At 40.4% G+C, this 24,290-nt stretch overlaps 1 protein-coding gene across 1 annotated transcript in view; it reads right to left on the bottom strand.

The window, feature by feature from the left end:
• The window catches only part of MYO15A (myosin XVA), a 1,126,038-nt gene that overhangs the window by 1,063,820 nt on the left and 37,928 nt on the right, over nt 1-24,290 (bottom strand). Inside the window, exons 2-4 of the mRNA XM_085631315.1 lie at nt 15,075-15,157; nt 5,985-6,048; nt 1,122-1,231 (exon numbers count right to left, since the gene is read on the bottom strand). Of these exons, the coding sequence (XP_085487441.1) occupies nt 1,122-1,231; nt 5,985-6,048; nt 15,075-15,157 (257 nt within the window). The remainder of the gene's footprint in view (nt 1-1,121; nt 1,232-5,984; nt 6,049-15,074; nt 15,158-24,290) is intronic.

The following is a 24,290-nucleotide window of genomic DNA, read 5'->3' as shown; positions in this document are numbered from 1 at the left end:
AATTACTGGGTGAATATTTAGGCAAAAAAAGTGTTGAAAAGGTTTGTGGAAATGTTATGTAATCACGTGAGCATGTCTACCCCTGAACCTGGTACAATCCTCATGGAGGTGTTAACGTCCCTAAACCTTCTGCCCATTTTTAAGGAGGCACTGATGAAGGCTATTGTGGCTAGAAAAGCCAAACTGAGATCAGTATATAGCTCAACTAGCTTTTATCACGAAAATATATTTTTTAAATTTATTTGATACTTTCTCTTTTTTGGAAACAAAGTATTTCTGCCAGAAACACTGTTCATAGTAACAAGGGGGTGAGCGAAATCATAGGTGGAGAGGGAACTGATGATGGTCAGAGCAATGAAAAGACTATGGATTACATATAATGTAAATTACACATAATGACACATTCAATTTTACATTACAAATATATTAACAAATCCAGGCAGGTTAAGTGATGTCACAGAATCAAACCTTTTAATTGAACAAGCCAAGAGTGGGACCCACATATGAAGGTTCCAAGGACAGAAATGACCAACTAAATTTTTTTATTAATGAACCTTCTGAATAAAGTCATGAGATTTTATTAGTCCTAGAAAAAAAATATTTTCAGAAACTTAGTTTGAGACAATTTTGTCTGTATGGTATCCAGTGCAAGTGATCTAAAGATATGTATCTGATATTATATCACACTGATGATCTCCCAGTATAAGGTCAATGTAGAAAGTCATGTACAGTACATTGCATATGATTTACCGACAAAACAGTTGCGATGCCTGGTTCCTTCTAAATTAGCCAGTTGAATTTCATAACTGCCATAAAGGAATACTATTTAATGTGAAAACAAACATAAGTCTACCTAGAGCTGGGTCACCTTTTCTTCAGTTTTTTGTTGCTGCCTCACACTCATCCATTCTTACAGATACAGGTCAGTGGGAGGTAAAGATATCTCTGTGATGAGCCCCTCCACATCTCCTTGGCTGGAGTGCTTTAAGGTTGACAAGCATGGCATGGGAACACTAAACCACAGTTTTCTCATGTGCTTCCTAACTTTCTTGATATTCATCCTTAAATATGGGCAGGGGACACACAGAGAATGTGCAGGAGCTGTAGCCTACAATACTTACGGTGGCTTTTCCCCTAAAGCCCTTCCTTCATACTGCAACACTTGCTCGGTTCCATAAATGTTGTACATTGTATACGGGTTCACTGACACCAGGATACTTCCAATGTACGTCTGAAACACAATGAAAAACCTTGTAAAATCATAGTGTAACTTCCACAGCGGGTACATGCCTAGAGGGGGGAAAGAAGAGTTTCAGGCCCTGAATAAGGGAGTCCCAGAGTGGAATTCCTAGTGCAGTCCATTCCAGGCCACTCCATCGTTCACGCAGTCTACGGGCCCAGAATAACTGGATCTTCAAACTCTGGATCTATTTATATTGGGCCATTGCCTAGAGCTGTGGGACTGCAGGCAGCTCAGGCACCTAGTCTGCTCTCTAAATGCAGCATTAGGGGAGCAGCATCCAATCTTCCCTCACCTGCTGTGCCCTCTCCAACTGCATCTCTGCTACCATGGGCCTGAGAACACGCTGCACACACTCACCATCTACTCCAAGACGGTGGTCAATGTGTCCATTTTTATACACGGTAGGGGGGAAATATGCAGACTTGGACCCGTATTGCTAAGTCTGGGAGAAATAACTTGCAATTTAGGTGCAGCAATACCAGCAGGGGACCCCCCTCTTAAATCCAGGGAACTCTTAATGAGGACCTAAGTGTTCTTTCGTATTGATTGTCACTTATTTGATCAAATGTCATAATTGTAAATTACATATAGGACTTTTTTCTCTAAAATTCCTAACATTCTGTGGCAAAGTTATTCCCATCGCAGGGAAAAGTTATGTTAAAATGTGACCGATGTGTTTTACCTTGTAGGTTAAAAAAACTCTCAAAATTCAAAATGAATTGTGATGTTTTCACAAGCTGGCTGTTTAAACTAGAAATGTGAATAGGGTTGTCTATCCCAAGTCACGTTCTTGTGGCCACTGATGAGAGCGCCAACTAAATTCTTGGATCTAGGGTTGTTTTATCTTGTGTTTACGGAAGTAGGGCGTTGTTTACTGGTGCAGATACATGCTACATGCATTTTCATCAGGTTATACAAGTGCACCCTCTGTTAACTGGTGTGAGTAGGAAAAACAGCCACAGCGCTTGAGAAGAGTCACATCTGTTGCATTTTCTAAGAAAAGTTTAATGCTAACAAAGATGTGGGAGGAGACAAGAAGAAACACTAATTGGATGTTTAAGAGCCAAGTCATCGTTTTGCAACCTCTGATCATAATGGATCAGATTCACAAGACATATCTACAGTTCACTCCTATGAATAAAAGCCCTCATGAACACAACATTTTTTGTAACTAGCAGTGAGTTCGAAGAAAATTGCTGGAAGCTGCACCTTCCAGAGCTCACGTGTAGATAGTTAGATACGCACACATGTACCAGGTGCACATTTACTTGTGTGTTAACATAGTGCCCAAGGGCTTTTACACTTTAAAACGTTTTCCCCTCAAAATAAAAGATTTTTTCAGCTGGAAAAAAACTGAACAGATTTGCCAACCCACAAAATATTTTTGTTACATGACATCTAAGAAAATCTATTTAAATAGTGTATATTTACGTTTTGTGAGTAATACAATTATATTGAGACTTAGTTATAAATGACGTTATTTGGTTGAGTTTAGGTGTGCAAATACATATGTGAATTGTGCGCTGTAATCTCAAAAGAGTAAATGCCAAGCATACATTTAAGGCACACTTTGAAGGAGCAAAGAAGCTTCAAATCCCTTCCAAATAATGTTTCCTCACAGGGGAAATGTAAAAATGACAAAGATAAAAGGACAGAAGGATACACTTGCGCTTTTCTGTGAACCAGAATGTGATGGCACACTGTTGTATTAAATTATGCTATGCACACTCCAGGCACTGTCTTGGAGATAGAGAGTATCGGTTGAGCAAGTATTTCCCGCCTTCCAGCGGCGTCAGTATGGGGGTGCGGGGGGTGCGGACCGCACCGGGTGACACCCTCACATGGGGTGACACCAACAGGGCCGGTGAGCGCAGAGCAACCTAACCTTTCAGGAGGAGGAGGTGCCTGTGCGCACTGTCTCCTTTCCTTTCTTTTATTTGCTTCCCTGTGAAATGGATCCAAAAAAGAAAATCACTTTTGCTGGAAATCAATGTCGTATTTTTCTGACATTTAAATCCAAAATTCAGCATCGGGAATAAAAGTTTAAAAATATGAAAAATAAATAACTAAATAAAGTAAGACAGAGTGGTAGCAAACTGTCCAGATTGATTTTATTCACACCCAAACACATTAGCGCCACTTTTACAGAGTTTTCCAGTGAAGCGCGATTTTTGTTGTCTTGGCTTTATTTTCCCTGGGCTTGGAACTAGTGCACCAATCCTGGAGGTACTGCAATGTGAGGATTGAAAAACAAAATTTGTACTGCTGCTCTGTATCTAGGGATGTTGTCTTTTTTTACCATTCTGCTTACGTTTTGTAAGGAAATAAGCAATGGCCATTGAAATGGGTCCATTCAGGGCCCTGTTGTCATGTCCTTAACTTTTCAGGCAAAAGCACTCACTGATTTCAGAACAGTGAGTGTAAAAGTGTTAAGATGACCATGTTGTTCCTGCTTACATTTCACATGGTTTGCAAAATTTTGCATTCCCTATGATTGTTTGCTTTTTCCAGGATGCTGTCACTTTTTTTGTAGGCCACATATTGCTCTTGCCCAGTGCGTAATTTAAATTGAGCCGCATCCAGGTGTTTATAGCTGGCAACAATTGGGTTGTAGTTGAAGGCAGTCTGAGTTTTTCTCAGTGGGGCAGTATGGTATTCAGTGGAGAAGAGGATGTGGCACTATGGCCAGAGCTGCTGAATTTGGAACTGGGGAACCAGGTTCAGCCTTAATAACCAGTCCGTCAGACCACTTTCCTGAGAGAGCACTATCTCATGCTAGACCTTAGAAGGCTTCGCAAGACATTAGAAGCCCCGGTGTCGTAGCACCAGCAGGTGGACCCTAGCATGACAAGTGTAGGTTAACCTTCAAGGCTTGTCCACCACTATTCATACTGAAGTTCACCTCCAGTCTTGCGGGCAGGCCTATGAAGCAGCACACCCTAGAACAACTGTGACCCTGTCACTGAGATCACAGGACCTTTGAGAAGGGCCAGCTCTAGGGCGGTTCAACCGGTGTGACCGCACCAGGTGCTCACTTTAGGTGGAGGCATAATTTTTGCAAGTATATTATGGTTCTAAAAGCGCTTGCTGCCTCCTTCCTGGCCTCCACTAATTTTCGGTAACAATAAAAATGTCATGATGACTCTGGTGATTAATGTTCTTCCTAGAGAGAGATCTGAATTTTGTCTAATGGAAGATTTGACTCATGGAAAGGTAGCTCAGAGGGTTAATTTACCTGCTGCAAAGAACATGTACCATGCAGATCACAAAGTGCACATAATGTAAATAGGCCAGTGGGCTACTGCTTTTTTCAGAGAGATCCTTTTGTTACTTGCAGTTTATAAGTTAAAATCCTAACATAGAACAGTGAGCTATTAACTGTCATCTACTCCGCAGCAACACAAGTCACATTTTTTATTAACTTTTGATACGTTTGAGCTACAAACAATTTATTACTTTAAATGGTCAGATCATGCTGCAGATCTTGCATTATGAGGCAAATATGGCAGAGCCATTATTATTTAGAAAACATTTGCAAACTAGGATTTTTAGCCATTCATGTTTGAACTGCTGTTTTGGAAAAGGGAGAAGTGCTGATGACAGAAACTCCATGGCTCGGAGACAAATGGCTTGTGCTTCCACATTTTATCGTATTTGGGGACATTCTGTGATTAGAAGCATATCCCACTTTGTGAACACATTTTACTGTCAATAACTCATTATAACCTTAAATAATCATGTGTATCCATTGGTTGATAAAACTGGGCAGTGAAACCAAACAAATACAAAAAATTGGGATGTCTGCGCATTCTAGCCACGCCTCTGGCTCTGCCCACTGATCCAATCCTTGGGTTATTCCCGCCCTCTGATTCTCCGCCCACAGTTCCCCTACTTTTTTCCCCCCACTTCGACCACTGATATATCGTGTTGCTGGATAGTGGGAACACCACACCCGTAAAAAGTACCATACCTATGATATTATAACTTCCAATAAACTGTTGACTAGCAGGTAGCCCACTGTACAACCTGATTAATGAATCATTATCACACTGTTGTTAACAGGCACATTTTGTAAATATAGGACCTACATTTACAAACGTTACTAAGGATTCTGTATGGTCCCGTTATTTGCCAACTGTGTCCACTGGCGGACTCGGGCGGAGGAGGTTCATGCGGTAAGTTGTGAGGGGGTGACACCATGAGTTACCCGCACCGGGTGACACCAACCCTAGTGACGCCACTGCCGCCTTCTGAAGACACGGTTCTTGCAGAGTACTGGTGGCCGTTCATGCCCCATGCAGACGCAGACTTGCCTCTTGCCTCCCATCTCAGCCACTGTAACCATTTTAATGCAACTCCATGTTGTAGAACTGATCAACATTTTCTTCTTCCTAAGTTTGTAATTTGATTCCTAAAAGACTTTGATATGGTAGCGAAAGCCCTGGTTTGTCAATAGTTAAATCTGGCAATCTACTTCTTGCTAGGGGTTTTTAATAACCATGGTCAAAGCCAGTAGGTCCGTCTTGCACTAAGAGTTCTGTCTAAAGAGTTTTAAGAAAAGGCTGCTGCGGTGAAAAAAGAAAATGCGATACAGTATATTCAAGAACAAAAATAATTAAATATGTGATGAATCAGAGAACTGTTGAGAAGTAAAATAGCATCTCATGCACTGAGGTGAGAGCACTCAATAAGAATTGGAATGATGCATCAAACAGCCAACATAAAGATAACCTATACATACATAAATGAGCTCCCGATCAAATCTCTTCTTCAGATTATCCAGAACAGCTGACTCTTGGAGGTCCCTGGAAAGAACAGAGTTATTAACTAAATGAGTGATCGGGGTAGGAGTACTTTTTATTGGCAAAGTAATTTGATTGTCTAAGACAATGAACACCAGTAGCAGCAGGAATGAGGTGCAAGGCACTGTTAAAAGGTGAGAATCTGGTATGTTTGTGCAATTTAATTATTTGTTAACTTACTGTAACGTGTAACAACATAACACACATTATATATGTATTACCAATACAAAGCTGAAATACTGCACCTGGAGTGGTAAAACGCTTTTGTCATTTTACAGCTCAGAAAGGATAGCACTTTGCTTATCCTATGCTTAAAAAGTTTGCTTAATGAAAGGCAAAAGGCTTTGTTCCCTTTCTAGCTCTGCATAGATGGCATTGTGCTAATCCTATGCTTAAAAACTTTGCTAGAAAAACAGTCATTTGAGGTGATCAGATTCAGAGTGTCGCTGGTGTTGCAGGGTGCTCTATATAGGAGCTGCTCTCCACCTAAATTTGGGAACTGCCCAGAATTCTCTGCTTCATATTTTGCATAATTTATTTGGCACTCTAACCCTGAAAGGGTATTCTTTTGACTTATACTGGGTGCGCCCTTGTGTCTGGACAAAGCTATACCTCTCTGAAGAGCTCTAATGAAAGCTAAACATGTGTCAGGGGTTGTGTTTATGCATTCCAGGTTGGCATGGATGGTATTTCACCAATCCAAAGTCGTAATACTGTGCTTGGAGTGGTAAAAGGCTTTTGTCTTTTTACAGCTCGGCATGGAAAGCACTTTACTAATCCTATGCTTAAAGAATTTGCTAGAAAAACAGATATTTGAGACGAGCAGATTCAGAGTGTCACTGGTGCTGCAGGGTGCTTTATATAGGAGCTGCTCTCCACCTAAATTTGGGAATCACCCAGTGTTCTCTGCTTCCTATTTTGCATAATGTATTCAGCACTTTAAGCCTGAAAGGGTATTGATATGACTTATACTGGGAGCTTCCTTGTGTCTGGACGAAGCTATACATCTCAGAAGAGCTCTAAGCCTGAAAGGGTGTTGTTCTGATACATACATTTAGTTTTTTTGTTAAGTCCATTAAAATAAATGTGGCCCAGTAACACCTGTATCTGTACTAATAAACACATATTCCCACATTTATTCCTGCAGTAAAAATATCAAATTCCATATTATTACTAAGGTACGGTGAAATAGACATGGGAAACACTCTTTACAGCCTCACAGGTTGCATGTTACAATGACTTTGCACAGAGTAAGAATTTTGCTAATAGTCCACCTCTTCAGTGTGATTTTACCTCACTGCAAGCATTCAACCGATCACATCCTGGTTTTGGTTAAATACCTTTTTTAAATGCAACTACACAACAAAGCGTCAAGACATAAACCGCACATGCAGATGTGCAGAGATTTGGATGCTATTCAGCATCATGTTGAGGGAGGGGAGGAGAATCAATACTAACTCGAGGCTTAGCCTCTCGTGAGTCAAGGCTGCTATAGTCCAGCTCCAACATTCCATTGTTTGTCTTTATTTTGTTCTCATGGTTTAATTTAAACTCTTTTACCCTGAGTGTGTCAACTATTCTAATCGAATTACTGTCCTTCTGCCTTTGGCTAAACTGGTTGTTAAAGGCTCTCTGTTCCAGTTATAGGTCTTAACTCTAAGAAACGAGTTGCAATCACATATATATATATCTGTGTCTGGAATTCAGAAATTTACTTAGGTAGTCAGAAGGCTTAGAGTGTGCGCATTGACTTCTGTTGCTTACCTGCATTCCAAATTTCTGTGAAAATGCGAAGCAGGAACATGATGTAAACAGAGTCAATTGACTTGTTTGTCTGCCTGTTGGGGTGAATTTTTATGGACAAATGCAAACTAACCTTATTCACAAGATACTGCAGGGTGTTAACAGCTGTTAATTGCCTTTAAAACTCATTATGCTCCAGTCCTTTGGCTCATAATTGTGGGATGAGAAATGATCAATAGATAACGCCCTCTGCAGAGGGCTATAATAGCTGTTAGCCATACAGTCTTGGGAGTAATATAATGCATATACAAATAGTGCTTATAATATAACACATGTCAAAGTGCAGCATCTAACAAAACACAATAAAATATACAATTTTTTAGTTCATCCCTTAATGGTTCAACAGTCTTTTCCAAAGCTTCACTATTTGTGCTTTTACAAACCACATGATGGTCTTTGTTTTTGAATAAAATTCTTAAGGATCAATTGGGTTCCACTGTTCTACAACTCCTCAGGGGTTTAATGTGCAGATTGCAGCGCATATGCGAGGTTATTGTACTGATGAAGACACTAGAACCTCCTGACAGCCATACTCTGAGCGAGAAAGAATGTACAGAAAAAACGTGAAGAAATGGGGTGTGATTGATTTAGCTTTGGGTGGCCCAGTAAATATGGAGTTGAGGTATATAGGTATTGGGGGGACACAAGCTTTAGAAAAGGTACCAGAGGTTAACCTTTCAAGAGTCATGACAGAACTTGAGATACTCATGAAGCGAAGGAACAATCTGCCGCTAACAATGTGTGGAAGGGTGAATATGATTTAAATGATTGCCTTACCTAAGTTTACCGTCCTATGTGAAAATATACCCTTAACTAGAAGAAGATCCTTAAATTGCAAGGGAGAATAAGCAGTTATATATGGGCCTCAAAGGGAATTAGAATCTCCTGGAAGAAACTCAGGAGAAGCAGGGGAAAGGTGGGCTTACACTCCCAGATTTACAGAGCTACTAGTTGACATTTCAATTTACAAAAAAGTAGGATGCTAACCGGAGTTCCAGATTCCTCAATAATAGTAAACATTTTGTGCCTAATATTGGGTGAGGAATGGTGAGAAAGGGCTTTTTTATATAAGTTTGTGGCCCCATAGTACGTTAAGAAAGTCCGCCTGAAGACGTTACAAGCAGCCGTCAGACTTTGGTTCGAGATATGACTAAAATTGGAGATTCCGCATTATAGTCAGCTTTCTCCTATCTGGGACTCCCCAGGCATGCTAAAGTGCATAAAAAAACAATTAGTAGGACCCCTAAAAGATGCAAATATTCAGAACTGGGGACATTTGATGAACAGCAAGGGGCTCTTGCCATAGGGATAGTTTGACAGAAATAACGTGTGGTACACTGTCTAGATTTAAATATCATCAACTTAAAAACTGAGTTATTACTAATCAAGAAGTATTGATGGAGTCTACACCAAGAGAAGAAGAGCATGAAAATACAGCTCAGAGGAAAGCACAGGTGACGAGACGGTACTAGAGATTAGTAGAGGGTGCGGACACATCGCAAGAACTGCCCGCAAGGATATGGGATACATACTTGACAAGGAGTGAAGAAGACTTATGGCAAGTATCTTTTACTATTTTATAAATGACCATAAATTCTGAACCTCTAGGAGATATCACTTGTTTACTCTTTATAGAGGCTTTTGGAGTCCCGCAAGATTGGCAAAGTTTGGGAGGCTTGAAACAGATGACTGCCCTAAGTGTGGAAATATTATGGCAGATGATATGCATATGTTTATAACATGTAAGGTGCTGCAACCATTTTGGCACAAGATGACCAAGATAACGTCTGAAATTCTCCAGAACACCGTTGAGGTAAGCCATACTCTCCACTTTTTTGGTATTTAAAAAGAAGATGAGGAAGAAAGTACAAGAGCTGGAATATCAACTAATGCTTGTAAGCTCCTGTTGTATATGGTATTATTGACAAAAAGAGAAATCTTTAAATACTGGGTCAAGTCAACACCGCCCCAATATGCAGGCTGGCTAAGCTACATGAAATATTTAAGTGCCTTAGATATGTGTTGTTTGAATCAGAAGAAGTCCCAGATGGAGGAACCATTTACAAAGTGGAGAAACACCAACTCTCATGAAAGTCAAATAATTACACCAGGCTGAGGATTCAGCAGAGGTACCCACAAGAAGGCTGATACTGGTTTGATATATTAAAGTTAAATGGGTAAAACTGGATTAGATACATAGGAAGGAGTGGGATATATCCTGCCATAAATAAGACATTTAAGGTGATAAGAAGACTGAAATAAAATCGAAAAAAGAGAAACTCTCAAAGTTGTGAATCAATTGTGTACTCTGTGTCAAGCAGTATTGTTGTTCCATACAGGAGAATCAAGGTCATACAGAGCGAGCACCACACTACAAACACTGGGGACCTAAAGCAAGACTATTGCCTAGAAGTTTTACTATGGCAGTGAGCTCCATTCTCACTGTGCCACAAGACTCAAGGTATACCACTACAAGGCATAAGTAGGCAAATACTTGTCTAGGGTTGCTTGAGTTGCTGTCTGGAGAAGATCTGGCCTGGCAGTTTGGGTTGGACTGTTCCACTTCGAGCAGAACCAAGATTGATTTGCATATGCCTGCCCCCTGGCATAGTAGTAAAATAACAGTGAATGAAGCACGAGTACCTGTGGCAGAGATAAAATTAAGCATTCACCCATCACTTTTTTGTTTTTCTAAGTAAGACGCCCAAACTACAATGGGTATGCCAGACAGGCTTGACTGACCTTACTGTAGCAGGATATGATTTGTTTATGAATGATCTCTGCCTGCAGTAGCATAATGGGCAAACACAATTTAAAGAAATGTGTGTGAAATCCACCTTTTCTGCATGGTTACCCCAGATTTTTCATCGTTTTCTGGACACCATGTTTATTGGGTTTAGACTCTGTGCACATTACCCCTGCTAACCAGGCGTAAAGTACCAGTGCTCCCCCATTAAACATGGTCAAATTAGTTTATTCTTTACTAGCACCCTTAACCTGCCTGTAACCCCCTAGTATATGATATGATATATAAAATCTACCTAGAGCCTGGAACTTAAATGCCACTTATGGACTCTCTGTGTGTGAGATGTATATGGCTCTGTTCTTTCTTAATCGGTTATGTATTTCCCACCCGGTTTAAGATTACGTTTAATGATAGGCTTCATATTTAGCCTTCATTTTGATAAGAGAGGAGTTCCTTGTGGAGTGTATTGTAGATTAGAACCGTCTCTTTGTGTGACCAATTTAGATAGGTTGGTGATTGAGTAAACATTTTAGGATGTGACTCAGGTTATGGATATGGGGATCCATATCATCATGGCTACACCTAGTCTCATATTGATTACTTCTAGATGACTGCTGTATTCCCTGAATAAACATGTGACCCGGGGTGGGTTGGCTGCAAGACGATTGTGATTTCCACGTCGACAAATGGGAACTACTTTTCCTGTATTTACCATTTGCTACCATATTCCTTAGAATGGATCATTTTTTATATGAAGTCTGGGTGTTGTTTTACACCCGAGTAATTTCAAGATGGCCGCAATGTATCTGGAACACTCGTGATCTGCCATGGGCGTAAGACGCGCGTCTTCTCCTCGTCTAAGCGTGGCAAACAGGTTAGCCGGATCGGAGAAGTGGATATCTTGATACGGAGTACTATTAAGTATCGTACCCCATACGGATTGATACATATTAATATTGAATGCATTGAGAGCATTGGTGAAAGGGTTTTAACTATAGGCTGTGTGTTCTATCACTTGTGTTATAGATAAAATGGAGCTGCATTCTAACTGGATTTTGGTAAGAGCCTTTAGTAGTCCTGAGGCATTTTCCTAGACTATTTTGGTTGTTGCTTGATGATTGATTATATGTTTTGTTCTTGGGTTTGTAGCATGACTCACATGCTGGTTTGGGCATTAGTTGCAGAGCAAAATTACTTACGAAGTCAGGTATTTAATTAGAGATAACGTGACAGTGGTTCACCGTTCAGGCATTGGATGTTGTGTACCTCACTTTGCTTTTTATTTGTTGGTATATCACTGGGATTTTGATGTTAGGTTATGGCTTCACCTGGTGGATGCACTGGATGTTGTAGTTGCTTGGTCACTGGAAGGTTTTTTGATTTATTGTGGGCAGGCGATGAACAAACTGACTGGATGTATTGGCCTGATTACATTTGACTTATTGGTATGTTCTATGTCAGTGCTTACAGGATTCATTACATTTCAATGCTGAGTCCTGAGGATGGTCTCGTGGACCTAGCTGGCCACTACAGACTGAAACGTCGACAACTCATCCTCCCTAACATTATCAATCACATTTTTGTTATATTTAGTTCCATCTGATTATTTCAATGTAGAATATTGATTCTGATGGGACTTTTGATTTTGTGAAAACGGCTTAAGAGGATTTACTGTGCTTCCTTTAATCCCTTTATTGAATATATATTGATGAAAAGGAGGGATTATATGGCGGCACCAGTGTTAACATTTGAATTTGTATATGTACTGCTGTCAATTTGGATGTATGTAACATAGCTTGAACATTGGAATAGATAACTGAACCAATGAAATACAGATTGAGTTAAAATATATTCTTCTTGAAAACAATACATCTTCTGTGACCATTTAAAGTGATGAATATTTGAGTAACAATTCCTCAGGGAACAATTTCTGTGAATTGACTTATGGACTGCAACACCTCTTGTGCCATCACTACAGTAACAGTGAAAACCTGGATAGAGGCCTACGCTTTGTTACCTGACTGGTGCAGTGTAAGACCTGAAGTGTGACATATCAAAATAACCCTTTTTAATAGGTAAAGAACATCCTTTTAAATATTAATACGTCCTCTATGTATACCTGGTAGCCCACAAAGCAGGGTGCATGGTATTTAAAAGTGGGACAGATAGACAATTAATATTACCTTGTCCTTACAGTGACAAGGCTGAAAAGGCTATTTCACTGTGGCATGCTTAGCTGTCCTATGCAGTAAACCAGACTACAGATTAAAATACTACTTATTCTAACTCTGGAATGGAACCAGCTAGAAAAATTATTAGACCACTATTTTTAATTATTAAAAAAACAATTTAAATGTGAAGTTAAATATTTAATAGATGATAAGGAAATTGAACTTTTAGAAAGTTACTGTTTACCAGTCTGAGCTTTCAGAAGGCTACTCTGCATTAGTCTCTGCCAACTCCAAGCCTGTCCTCAGCCCTAAATAAGATGTGAATAAGGTGTGAACATTTTCCCAGGAGCTACACAATAAGGTGACCTGAATGGGCAGAGATGAGTCTGAGTTCAGCCGAATATTCAGGGTGGGGGCGGTGGGTATCCTGATGGCACAACAGTATCAATTACTGCTGACAGGTCTGTCTGAGCCAAATATAACACATTGACACACTTGAAAGGAAGAAAACAGGATGCTAGGACTATTATTTTGTATCCACAGTCTGGGTGCTGTAGGACCCTGCCTTTGTCTGACTAGAGTTCTGTCTCCTAGTTTGTTGTAGGTACAGGGCCTGCTACAAACTGGAATTTTGTCTTTGGCATGGAAAGACACTAGTATACCAGCCAAATATGCTCAAATATTTTGCATTCATAAAAAACAATGTGATTATTGACGTTCACATTGTACGAGTATTCTTATCAATATGATTTGGGGTGCTTTTTGGAACTCTTCTGAGTCCAAGATGAATTAATTGAGTGAAAACTTTCAGTTCAACATGATCGATGAAGCAATCGTTTCACCCGACAGCATCCACTGTAGATTTCTTACTAATGCACAGGTGCTGAGGGATACTGGGTTACCCCATTACCACTAGTGGTAGGCTTTTTTATCAGCTGAACATTTTTTGCCTGCTTCCACACTCTGGGTACTGTGGCCCAAAATCATCAAAAGGGTGTAGTCCGAATTGATGTCCCTTCATCTCCCATTTCCTTAAAGATGTGTCTAAGACACTTCTTCTGGCACCTGTTATCTGTATCCAACATTCATAACACTATGTCAGAGGTTTTCATCCCTGATACTAATTTAGTATTTAAGGACCACCACTCACCCCCTTAAGTGGAGAGAATCTTTACCCAGGTATAGATGCAGATCCAGAAAAGCACAGCACCAGATTCCATCTTGACAGAAGAAGCCTCCAACAGCACTACCTGAGGTTTTGCAAAGCATTCCATATTGCCTTCACAAACTGGTGCCAGAATAGTGTTCTCCCATAGACGCAATCTCCTAGCTCTTGGCTTTGTGCTCGAAATAGCTGACAAGTTATTCCAAACAGACAACACCCTGATGTCAAGGTATGCGCACCACCTCCGAAAAAAAGACTATGTAATTATACATCTGCCTGAACTAGCATAGCGCTTAGAGATAGCACATTGAGGGTGTAAGGGATGCAAATTGGGATGTTACAATTGTTTTCATTGTTACTGAAAAGCTTAGCTGCATGTTATTATCGTCAGTGATTTTACCAATAATATGTGACACCCACAGTAGTTTGTGTGGAGGCATATGCCATATGCTTGGAAACTAGGTACAATTACATGCAGCTTGAGTTGCTGGTTGCACATCCAAGTTGTCCACTGCTAGTGGCACAACTAAGGAGGCCACTGTGTGCAACATCGACTTTGTGTTCAAGGTCTCCAATATTGAGCTCAACAGGATCACCCATAATAATAAACAAACTCTCCAAAAGAACACTTTAGCCATAACAGTGCACATACATTCAATACAGCTCAGACGTACTATGCAGGTGGACCTTCATAAAGCTCAAAACAGCACTGTACTCTCCATAAAACAATATACCTATCCAATGCAGCCCATAACACAATAAACTAGCACCCGTTCAACACCCCACAGCAAGACTGATTCAAAGGAATATTGTTCAATTACCTCATACAAACCCCTCAAGTCAGGCAGTGCACATACAAATTCTTCAGTGACATATATCAAAAATGCTAACAATCACCGCCTACACACACACCAAGAAAAACTACATCCACACATATACATGCAAAATTAACTACACATATCCTACCAATAATGTTACTCAAAAAGAAAACAGACTCAGGTCTATGACTAAATCCTCTAGACAATGGCCTGAAGGAACCTAACCTGACAGCATTTCTAGGCTATACCAATGGTATCACTGCTCTATTCAAATCACAGTTACCCTAACATAACTAAAGGATTTAATAGAAGATACTGTCACTCACTCCAGCTGGGTCAGGTCTTCCAGTGCATCTTCTTCAACATGTTCACGGTGCCCCATGGACGGCAAGTTGCGGATGGAGTGCATCTAAAGAGAGAAAAGCAATGAGCAAAGCAGAACCGTAAGCATGCAGCATCACATCAGACACACTTACCACAAATAGACTAAGGTCTTAAGAACCAAGCAAGCCATCAGAAAGTATACGCGTGTTTCTACATTGATACAATCATCAGTACTTTGTTTACATGTCATTTAGTTTCAGCACTCTGTGGGTCTTCATGGTTGCCACTAGATAAATACGTTAACAGAGGTAGAGGTATGCAACATATACAAAAAACATTGTGTATGTACTGTAACCTAATCCACATCTATGACTAATGCAACACAGACACTGAGAAACTAAAGTACTATATCTTGAGGTACAGATATTTATCAATGTGTCATCTATGGTAAAGCATCTGTTACCTGGCCACTAGCTTCCAGCAGCTAATGCTCTTTGTGGTCACAATTTAACATGCTCTCCTATTACATGCACAATGGATTGTGTACCTTCTTTATCCCAGACATCCAATGCACTTTCTTACCCTCACTGGTTTACCATTAAGTGTACTATACGGCTAGAGAGAGGCTAAAGTAAATTTTCTGTGTTGTGGACTGAAGTTACTATTAGTGACGTAGGAGGCACCAACGTAAACTTAACACGTTATTGATTCTAAGTAATAGCTACAATGTCAGTCTATACCTGCAACTGTTCATTGAATGTATATCATTACTGGACCATTCATATGTACGGTACTTTATGAATTGGTTGTCCAAGATAGTAAATGCATGTATTAGTAACCACATATTTTGATTATGTTGCAACATATATCAAGGTTTATTCAATACACAAAACATTAAGAAAAACACTAACTGCATGGTACTAACTCTCTCTTCTGAACAAATCAAGCAATGTGACCCTCACAAAAACATTTTACAACTCTGGCACTCCAAAAATGTATTTTATTTTATTTTTGGGGTTTATAGAGGAATGTATAAGGTCCCGAGGCCATCAACGTGCTTAACGTGGCAATTATGATGACATATAAGAATTAACAGTTCTATGCAAAGACTACATGAACACATTTAGGGTATAGTGAGGTACAATCCAAAATAACAAGGAGAATATATAGATGATGTCCAAGAATAAAACATAAAAAAGTGTTAGACCTGGCATCTTTTGGTGTGCTTTCCCCTGTCTTTTTGCTGCTGACCTCCTGCTTTTGACTGTGTGCTGAACTTTATTTTTGTGTGTCTTAGGACTCTACACTTTTTCACTGCTGACCAGTGCTAAAGTGCATATACTCTGTGTCTAAAATGTAATGGCATTCGGTTTCTCCATGATTGGCATATTTGATTTACTAATAAGTCCCTAGTACAGTGCACTACATGTGCCAAGGGCCTGTAAATCAAATAATACTAGTGGGCCTGCAGCACTGATTGTGCCACTCACATGTGTAGCCCTTCAACCGTCTCACTGCAGAACCTGTGTGCGCAGTTTTAAACTGCCATGTCGACCTGGCAAGGTAATCCCTGAGTCCAGCCCATTTTAATGTGTACATCACACCTCTCATCCATTTGATAACCTCAGTATGCTCATACGCGAATGACACCCAACTTGTAGTGTCAGTCTCTTCAGACCTAAATAAGGTACCATCCCAGTTTTAGTGCATGTATGTCCGATATTGCTCAATGGATGGCACAGAATTGTTTTTAACTCAATTCTGACAAAACGGAGGTGCTGCACTTCGGTAACAGCAACACCCTATGGAACAATTCCTAGTGGCCGCAAAGTATAGGATCTCTGCCAGTTCCAGTTCAGAAGGTGAGAAATTTGGGTGTGGTAATCGATAACAAACTTACTTTTGTCGACCACTCCAATCAGGTAACATCTTCTTATTTTCTAATGCTAAAGATTTTTTTGAAAACCTTACCATATCTCGCTCTTAAGCTCAGGAAAACAGTGATCTCAGCACTGGTCATCTCAAATATTGACTATTGCAATCCCCTACTGGTGGAAGCCCAATCTCAAGCCTTGAAAAACACAACAAACTCTTCAAAATAAAGCTGCCAGAGTTTTGTTAGATCGCCCCAAATTTAGTTTGGTATCAAAATCTACCAGAGAACTCCACTGGTTCCCTGTTAGGGCGCACATTCAATTCAAAACTCTATGTTGGATCCATCCTTGGGGGGGAAACGTTTCGGTACTTAAAGTATCTATATTCTGACATATACATGTATAAACTTCTGTTGGGCTCTACCCACTTGGTACTGCAAAAATCAATAAAATGTGTTGTTAAAAAAAACTCTATGTTGGATCCATAAGGGACTTCACTAAAAAAGTCCACACTTTCTTCAAGATACTTTCAAATGGTCCCAACCCAAAAGAACTTTACGGTCAAGCACAGCCAACAACGTGCAAGTGCCGAGAATAAGGAAAGTATTCTGGGGGGGAAGAAAGTTTTCTTTCTCAGCTTCTAAATGGTGGAACGAATTACCTGACCATCTTAGGTCTCAGCCCAACCTTTTGAGATTCAGAAAGGAGCTGAAAATCTGGTTATTTTAACATAGGTCAGGTCTTTCATGAAATTGGATTCATGCCACTTTGTTCAGGTAGTTTTCTGGATACTAGCGCCAAGTCGCCAATTGGTATTAGCGCACTTTACAAGACCCTATAACATAACATAGCATCGTCCCTGAGCATTGATGCATCCACGGTACTGTCAGCTGGTCTGTGTGACTCCTGTTTCTGGCCCACGCTCCATCGCGGTCGGACTGAACTCTGGGATTTGCCCGAGTCAACCGCGTCCAGATAGCTCCAGTTGGAGCTATTGACTTCTAAGCACTGCATTTTGATTTAATCTTGCAAAATTAATATCTGGACTTGTACGTGTTGGATTTTTAACCTTCTGGTCTTGTTTTACTCAGATAAATATTGGCTATTTTGCTAAACTGGTGTGGAGTACTGTGTGGTGGTTGCACTGTGGTACTCTGTGTGAGTGTGTGTGTGCATGAATACGTTACACATTGCCACTTTAGTTTTTAGGCATAAAACAGGGTTGTGTCCTAGCCCCCTTCCTTTTAAACTTATTTTTGGCAGATTTTTCCAGTGAGCTTGACGAACAGATTGCCCGCGCTCCGTCTGTAGAAGGCAAACAATTGCCACATATCCTCTATGCAGATGACCTGGTGTTTTTCGGCAACACGCGAATAGGACTCCAAAGGCTGCGCAACACTCTGGGAGCTTACACAGAAAAGAACGGCCTGGAAATACATTTTTCAAAATGTGATGTGTGCAATCATCCCGTCAAGACAAATCGAAAATGGGTTATTAACGGAAACAAAATTGAGGAGGTCAAACTCTACGTATACCTAGGAGTGAAATAAGACGCAAATTCCTCCTTTGTTTCCCAGAAGAAGGCGATTAGGGCTAAAGCGCAGGCCCTTAATTATGGCTTCTCATCACTGGCCAGATCTATTAAAGGTCACGATCTAAACACTTGGGATCAGTTCTGAAAGCCAAACTGTTGCCAACCCTTGCATATGGAATGGAGATTATGTTGGGCGATGATGCTCTTTTGTTAGAAAAACTGATGATAAGAGCCTATAAACAAATTTTTAGGCTCCCCAAGTCGGCTTCTCCGGCGCAAATCCGGCTAGAATTTCTGCTTACAAAACAGACACTCACTAGGCCAGCGGCGTTTGTAAAGCTATGTTATAACTTGCGAGCAGCAGCAGAAAACACTCTGGCAAATCTAGTCTGGACTGAAATTAACTTGCAAAGGGGCAACTGTGCTTGCAAGACTTTTTTAGAAAACAGCATTACGATGCTTGATCTGGTTGACCTTTGGAACTCTAAAATCTCTGGGCAAATCTTTAAGAAGCTTGTAAATAAATCTACAAAACTGCAAAGTTGGATGGCAGACAAAGATACCCTGTCAAAACGTCGCCACGGATGGCTGGTGTTGAAATCGTATTCCACTCTAAGAGAGTCAGCCTTGCTAGCTGCACCTTACCACCGGAAGATCAAACAGTCGTTTTTGGCCCTAAAATTTGGAGAAATACCCACGCTAGACCTCATGCCAAAATGGAGGATGTCCGGTCGAAGTGAAGACCAGTCCTGCCGTCTATGCCACCAGGGGCCTGAATCTCTGCTTCACATTGTCTGTGTTTGTCCTGCTTTGATGGTTCAACGAAGAGCTCTATTAAGGCGGGAGTTCCTTGAACGGGGAATTAGGTCCTGCAGGCATGCACTGGTGGAGTCCATGGACCCAATCAACACCATGCTGAACATTAAACTGACTCAGTTATTGACCTGTTTTAAGAAAATGATCAGCTAATAGGATATGCGATGTGTAATCTGGAGGTGGTCCCTGAATGTAATTCTAAGTTGTAATAACTCGGAAATTTTTAATGTTAACGGAGCACGCACAGTAAATGTGAAGGACGGGCTGCTAGGGACTGAAACTAGTAGGTCCTATCCCGTTAGACTCAGATAGCTATTTTATCTATTTCTATATACTTAATGATGTGAATATTTGTATAATTGTTTTTAATAGTGGGCTTCACAGTCCATCTGGCACCGTATTCATACTTTTCTTAGTCCTGCTTATAGGCATTTTAATTATATATATTAATTTACTTAAGGGACATTTTAGTTATCTGTGCAGAAAGCTTGCTTTTTTAGACGTCAGGGTAATGAATGATTCATGTTTAGTCACTTTTTATCTAACATAGATTAGTGTTGGTATCCCGACTAAAATGTCCAGGAAGAAAAGTTGAAGAAAGCAAAGGATATGTAGCGTGAAGAGAGGTTGTACTAGCTGTATGACATACCCGTTTTTCATCCATTTTATTTTTTATTCATTAAGTACTGTTTAACTGTGTGATTTTGTTTATGGTTTTAATTGACTAATAAACTAAACAAAAGTAAAAAAAAAGCCTCTTTAGTTTAGCCTCACTTCTGTGCCAAGCTACCACATTGTGAGCACAGGTAAATGTTTAGTACGTACTACACTTACCCTGACTAGAGTGCGGGTACCTACTTGGACAGGCTGCATACCTCTACCAATTATGGACCCCAATTCTAACAAAAAATATGCACAGAATTTACATATAGCACTTCAAGTGTTCACAGTAGAGAAAGACATACAAAGATTGTCCTGTGAGAGAAGGAGAGGCAGGGTAAATATATAGATATATAGTTGTCAAGGTTAGCCATACATGATATATGGGAACGTTATGGTGAATGTTGGTTGAACAGTAGGCCAAGGTCAAGGAAATGAAGAACTGTAAAAAAAAAGCTAAAACCTAGAAAGCAACCTCCTTTTTTCAGCCAAGTTATAGAATAATAGTTTCTTATACCTCAAGCTTTGCCCTCTTCTGCAGTAGTCAATGAAAGATCTAAAGACACATCTCTTCAAGAGGCTTCTAATTAACCAATAAAAGCCATCTGTAATCTTGACCCATGGGTGATTTAGGACTTCCCTACCGACTCCCCCCCATTTCTCAGCTAGGTTTACACTGTACACCTACCTCAGGAGTCAGTCAGAGACCCAATTTCTGGGCAGGCCACCCCCACCCCATATTTTTAGACCATTGTTTTGAGGTGACTAGTGTGTTTCCTGCCCAATCTGCCCCCTTAGGGGGACAGCACGACTGCTGGGCCCATTCTGGGGTGGTGGCATGGCCCGATTACTGGACGGGCCTCTCCTATCTCTTTTATTTCTTCAACCCTTTTCTCTTGTGACTAGTGCCCCCCCCCCCCCACTAGCCGTTGGGTGACAAAGTAAGGGTAAACCACCATTATCTCTTGTGTCCCTTGAGCTTTCTGCCTGCCTTGGTGGGGGACAAATAGGCATAACCCCGCAAAATAACACACCAATGGGGCAAAATTACTATTTTTTTGGGTGGGAGCCCCTGTCTTGGGAGGGTATTCCCAGTGTTTAGTTGGTGGATCCCTGCTTGGGGATCGGGGTAACAGGGTGATCCCCAAGCGAGCATTCATTTCTGGGAAGTACTGCCGAAAAGGGGACTGTCCAGTTTCCAATGGTATCCCTCCCATCTTGATCAGTGCTAGGGGAGCAGAGTTATAGTTGTGCTGTTTAGCCAGACATCAAAAGTTCAGCTCTTGCAGCCACTGTCTGTGAGTTTTAATAGGTGTGTAAGTTGTTCTTTGAATGTTTGAGGCTGCGGACTGGCATTAACAATTCGCCTGGTGAGTCCTTCGGATTACATTATGTAATATGGCTACCTTAAAGACTTTTGAACCACATGGCCAATGTAGATATCGTGGCTTCCACAGTTCAGCAAACTGTATGTTCTTTGGCAAGTTACTTTGGGACAGATGCACTAAACGATTTCGCAATTGCAAACCCTGCTATTCACAAAATGACAATGTCTGCAACTGCAAAATTCCTTTTTATAATGTCCAAAACCCATTTTACTAGTTGGATAAACGTTTCTGACTTATAAATGGGTAAGAGGAAGGAGCGTAAAAGGTGAAATCCTTCCAAACTGCAACTTGGTGAGCAATGTATCAATGGATTGCCTTCCCAGTTCTGTTCACAAACCATTGTACACTTACCGACACCTCAAAGGAGGTGGTAACTGATTTGCAAAGGAAATGTGATACCGTGGCCTGAGTAGTGCAAGCAGTCCTGACAATTTTCTTTGCCTAATGGGGCTGTATCATGATGGCTCTGTGCAGAACAGAGCACCTGTTTGTCTGTGCTTAAAGTGTCTAAAGTTCAAACACATAACTTAAAATTTCACTGAGTTAATGTGAGAACTTTAAACAGAACAAGTCGGAAACAGTGACCAGGGGTCGGCTCTCTGTTTCGAGCTTGTTCTGTGTAAAGCCTATGCATTAAAATCAGATAAATTCAAAGTTATGTGTTAGACCTACAGATTTTCTTGATTATAAATTTAGTACTACAAGTACCAAAATGCAAAGAAAATAACAGGGTGAGCTGATCATCCCCGACATTTGATATCATCAGAGCGCTGAGCACCCCAATTCTTAACGGCAAGAATTTCTCTTTCTCCCTCACAGTGACTACCACTCATTCCAACCTGTAATCTCTGCGAGGACGTTGGCATGAAAGGCTAATGCCCTCATTTAGAACTTGGCGGGCAGCCCCCAGCTTGCCAGGAAATTGAATGCATTGGACTTTGCTGCTCTGATGCAGGGTGGCCTGTTAAATTTAGAGATCCCCAGCAAGCCAGGTGAGGTCTCTCTGCTTGAATGGGGCCACTGATGGGACAGCCCCAATGAAGGCACTGAACTTTGTATACATGAGCCTGCTTGCCAAAGTATTTTCCTCTCCCAAAGCTGGAGATGGTTCTTGAAGAATAAAATAACAATTCTCCAGTGCATTTCGGACCAATATGTCTCCCATCAGGGGGTACACACTTCATATAGAGTACATCAATTGTAAATAGATCAGAAAAACGCCTACATTAATCAACAGGAGCTCATATTTCACATATAAAAGTTTAATTAAAGCTGGAAACAAAACATTTAAAGGTAGTTAATGTGTGATTCGATCTGTGCACCACACTAATTGTCCCACTTGCAAAACATTTGCAGTGCGCACTGTATACAATGTACACCATGTTCATGCCATCATGTTCCCACAAGCGCTGGAGTCACCCAGTGCTACTAACTGCCAAGCTAAACACGCGGGAGAGCCAAGAAGTCATCAAATAATGGCAAGCAGGTGGAAGCACCGTGCATTGAGAAAAATAGCTAACGGTATAAAAGGTGCGCCCCAGTTTTCTGTTAAGTGTGCAATATCTTCAAAAGACCTTTTCCAGTTGATGGGTGCACAGACCAAGTGGGCAGTGGGAGGGCTTTCGTCCTGTAATTCAAGGTGCGGTTTAATCCACGGACCATACTGCAAGGATCTAGACTAATTTTTAAAACCTGATGTTAAAAACATAAGATCTTATATCAGGGGTACTGATGTGGAAATACGAAACAGAAGAAGAAGGTTGGTTGTATACTATTGCGATGAATGATATCTACGCCCCCATCCCCCACTCAAGAGGGACAGAGGCTGAGGAATGGACATTATTATAATCTGAACAAATAAAATATGTTTGAGTGAATTATTGCAGTTTACTCTCTTGCATAGCTATTTCATCAAAAATGAAATTCATTTCCTACAGAAGAATAGACCTTCAGTGGATTTTTCTGGTGACCCAAGTTATTCCAACATTTTCATGGACAAATTTGAGGAAGAATACATCTATAAAGATGTCAAATAGACAGTTTGTCTGATCTTGTATTTGAGATACATAGACTAAATCTTCTTAATCTGGTGAGGGACATATCAAGCATTGGCGGACAACATCAATAAATAAAAAAAAATGAAAAATAAACATATAATTCATCTGTTATATGCATCCCACACCGATCTTTTTTTTGGGGATGTTTTGATCAAGTTTGAGGCTGGTGGCATTCAAACAAGTGTGTTTTCAAACCAAGAGACCAGAACTATTTGTTGCATTTCCACAATTTTCACCCATATTCTTTAAGAAAACACCTACAATATTCAAAATTCACAAGTTTGAAAAGGATCACCTCTGAAAATATGGTGCTCAAAGATGTGGAAACGAATACACTACCAGGTTCAAGAAGAGAGAATACCCAAAGGAATTATTATAGAACCCATAGAATGCATTAATACCAAATCAAGACACAAATTATTGAAACATTCTGAAAGCAGAGCCAAAACACGATCCACCTTTGTTTCAAAATATTCCACAACTAGAATGGCTATGAATTAAGTTATCAACAAATGACGGGAAATTTTGAAAGCAAAAAGGATTTTTTAGATCTATACAAAGAGCGACCAATCTGTGCATCTCAACGTTTGATAAACATTAACGAAATAGCAACAACAAAAGAGCATCGGCCTCCATTTGAACGATCACTAGTGGGGACTTTTCCCTGCTGAAATTTTGTGGATTGTAATAATGTCATCATGGGCAACTGCGCCCTACACCGACACAATGGTAACATAATTGTAAATAAATTACATGGGATCTGTGACAGGGGTAATTGTATCTATTCCCTTAAATGTCCAAGTGGATTGTTGTATGTGGGCAAGACAGATCAAAAACAGAAGATCCCAATATCCGAATATAAAAGTAACATTCCCAAAAATATTGTTAA

Source organism: Triturus cristatus, chromosome 10 (genome assembly GCF_964204655.1).
Source record: "Triturus cristatus chromosome 10, aTriCri1.1, whole genome shotgun sequence".
In the NCBI taxonomy this organism is placed as follows: Eukaryota; Metazoa; Chordata; class Amphibia; order Caudata; family Salamandridae; genus Triturus; species Triturus cristatus.
Note: the sequence above shows the minus strand (reverse complement) of the source record. Positions and strands in the feature narration are given on the sequence as shown.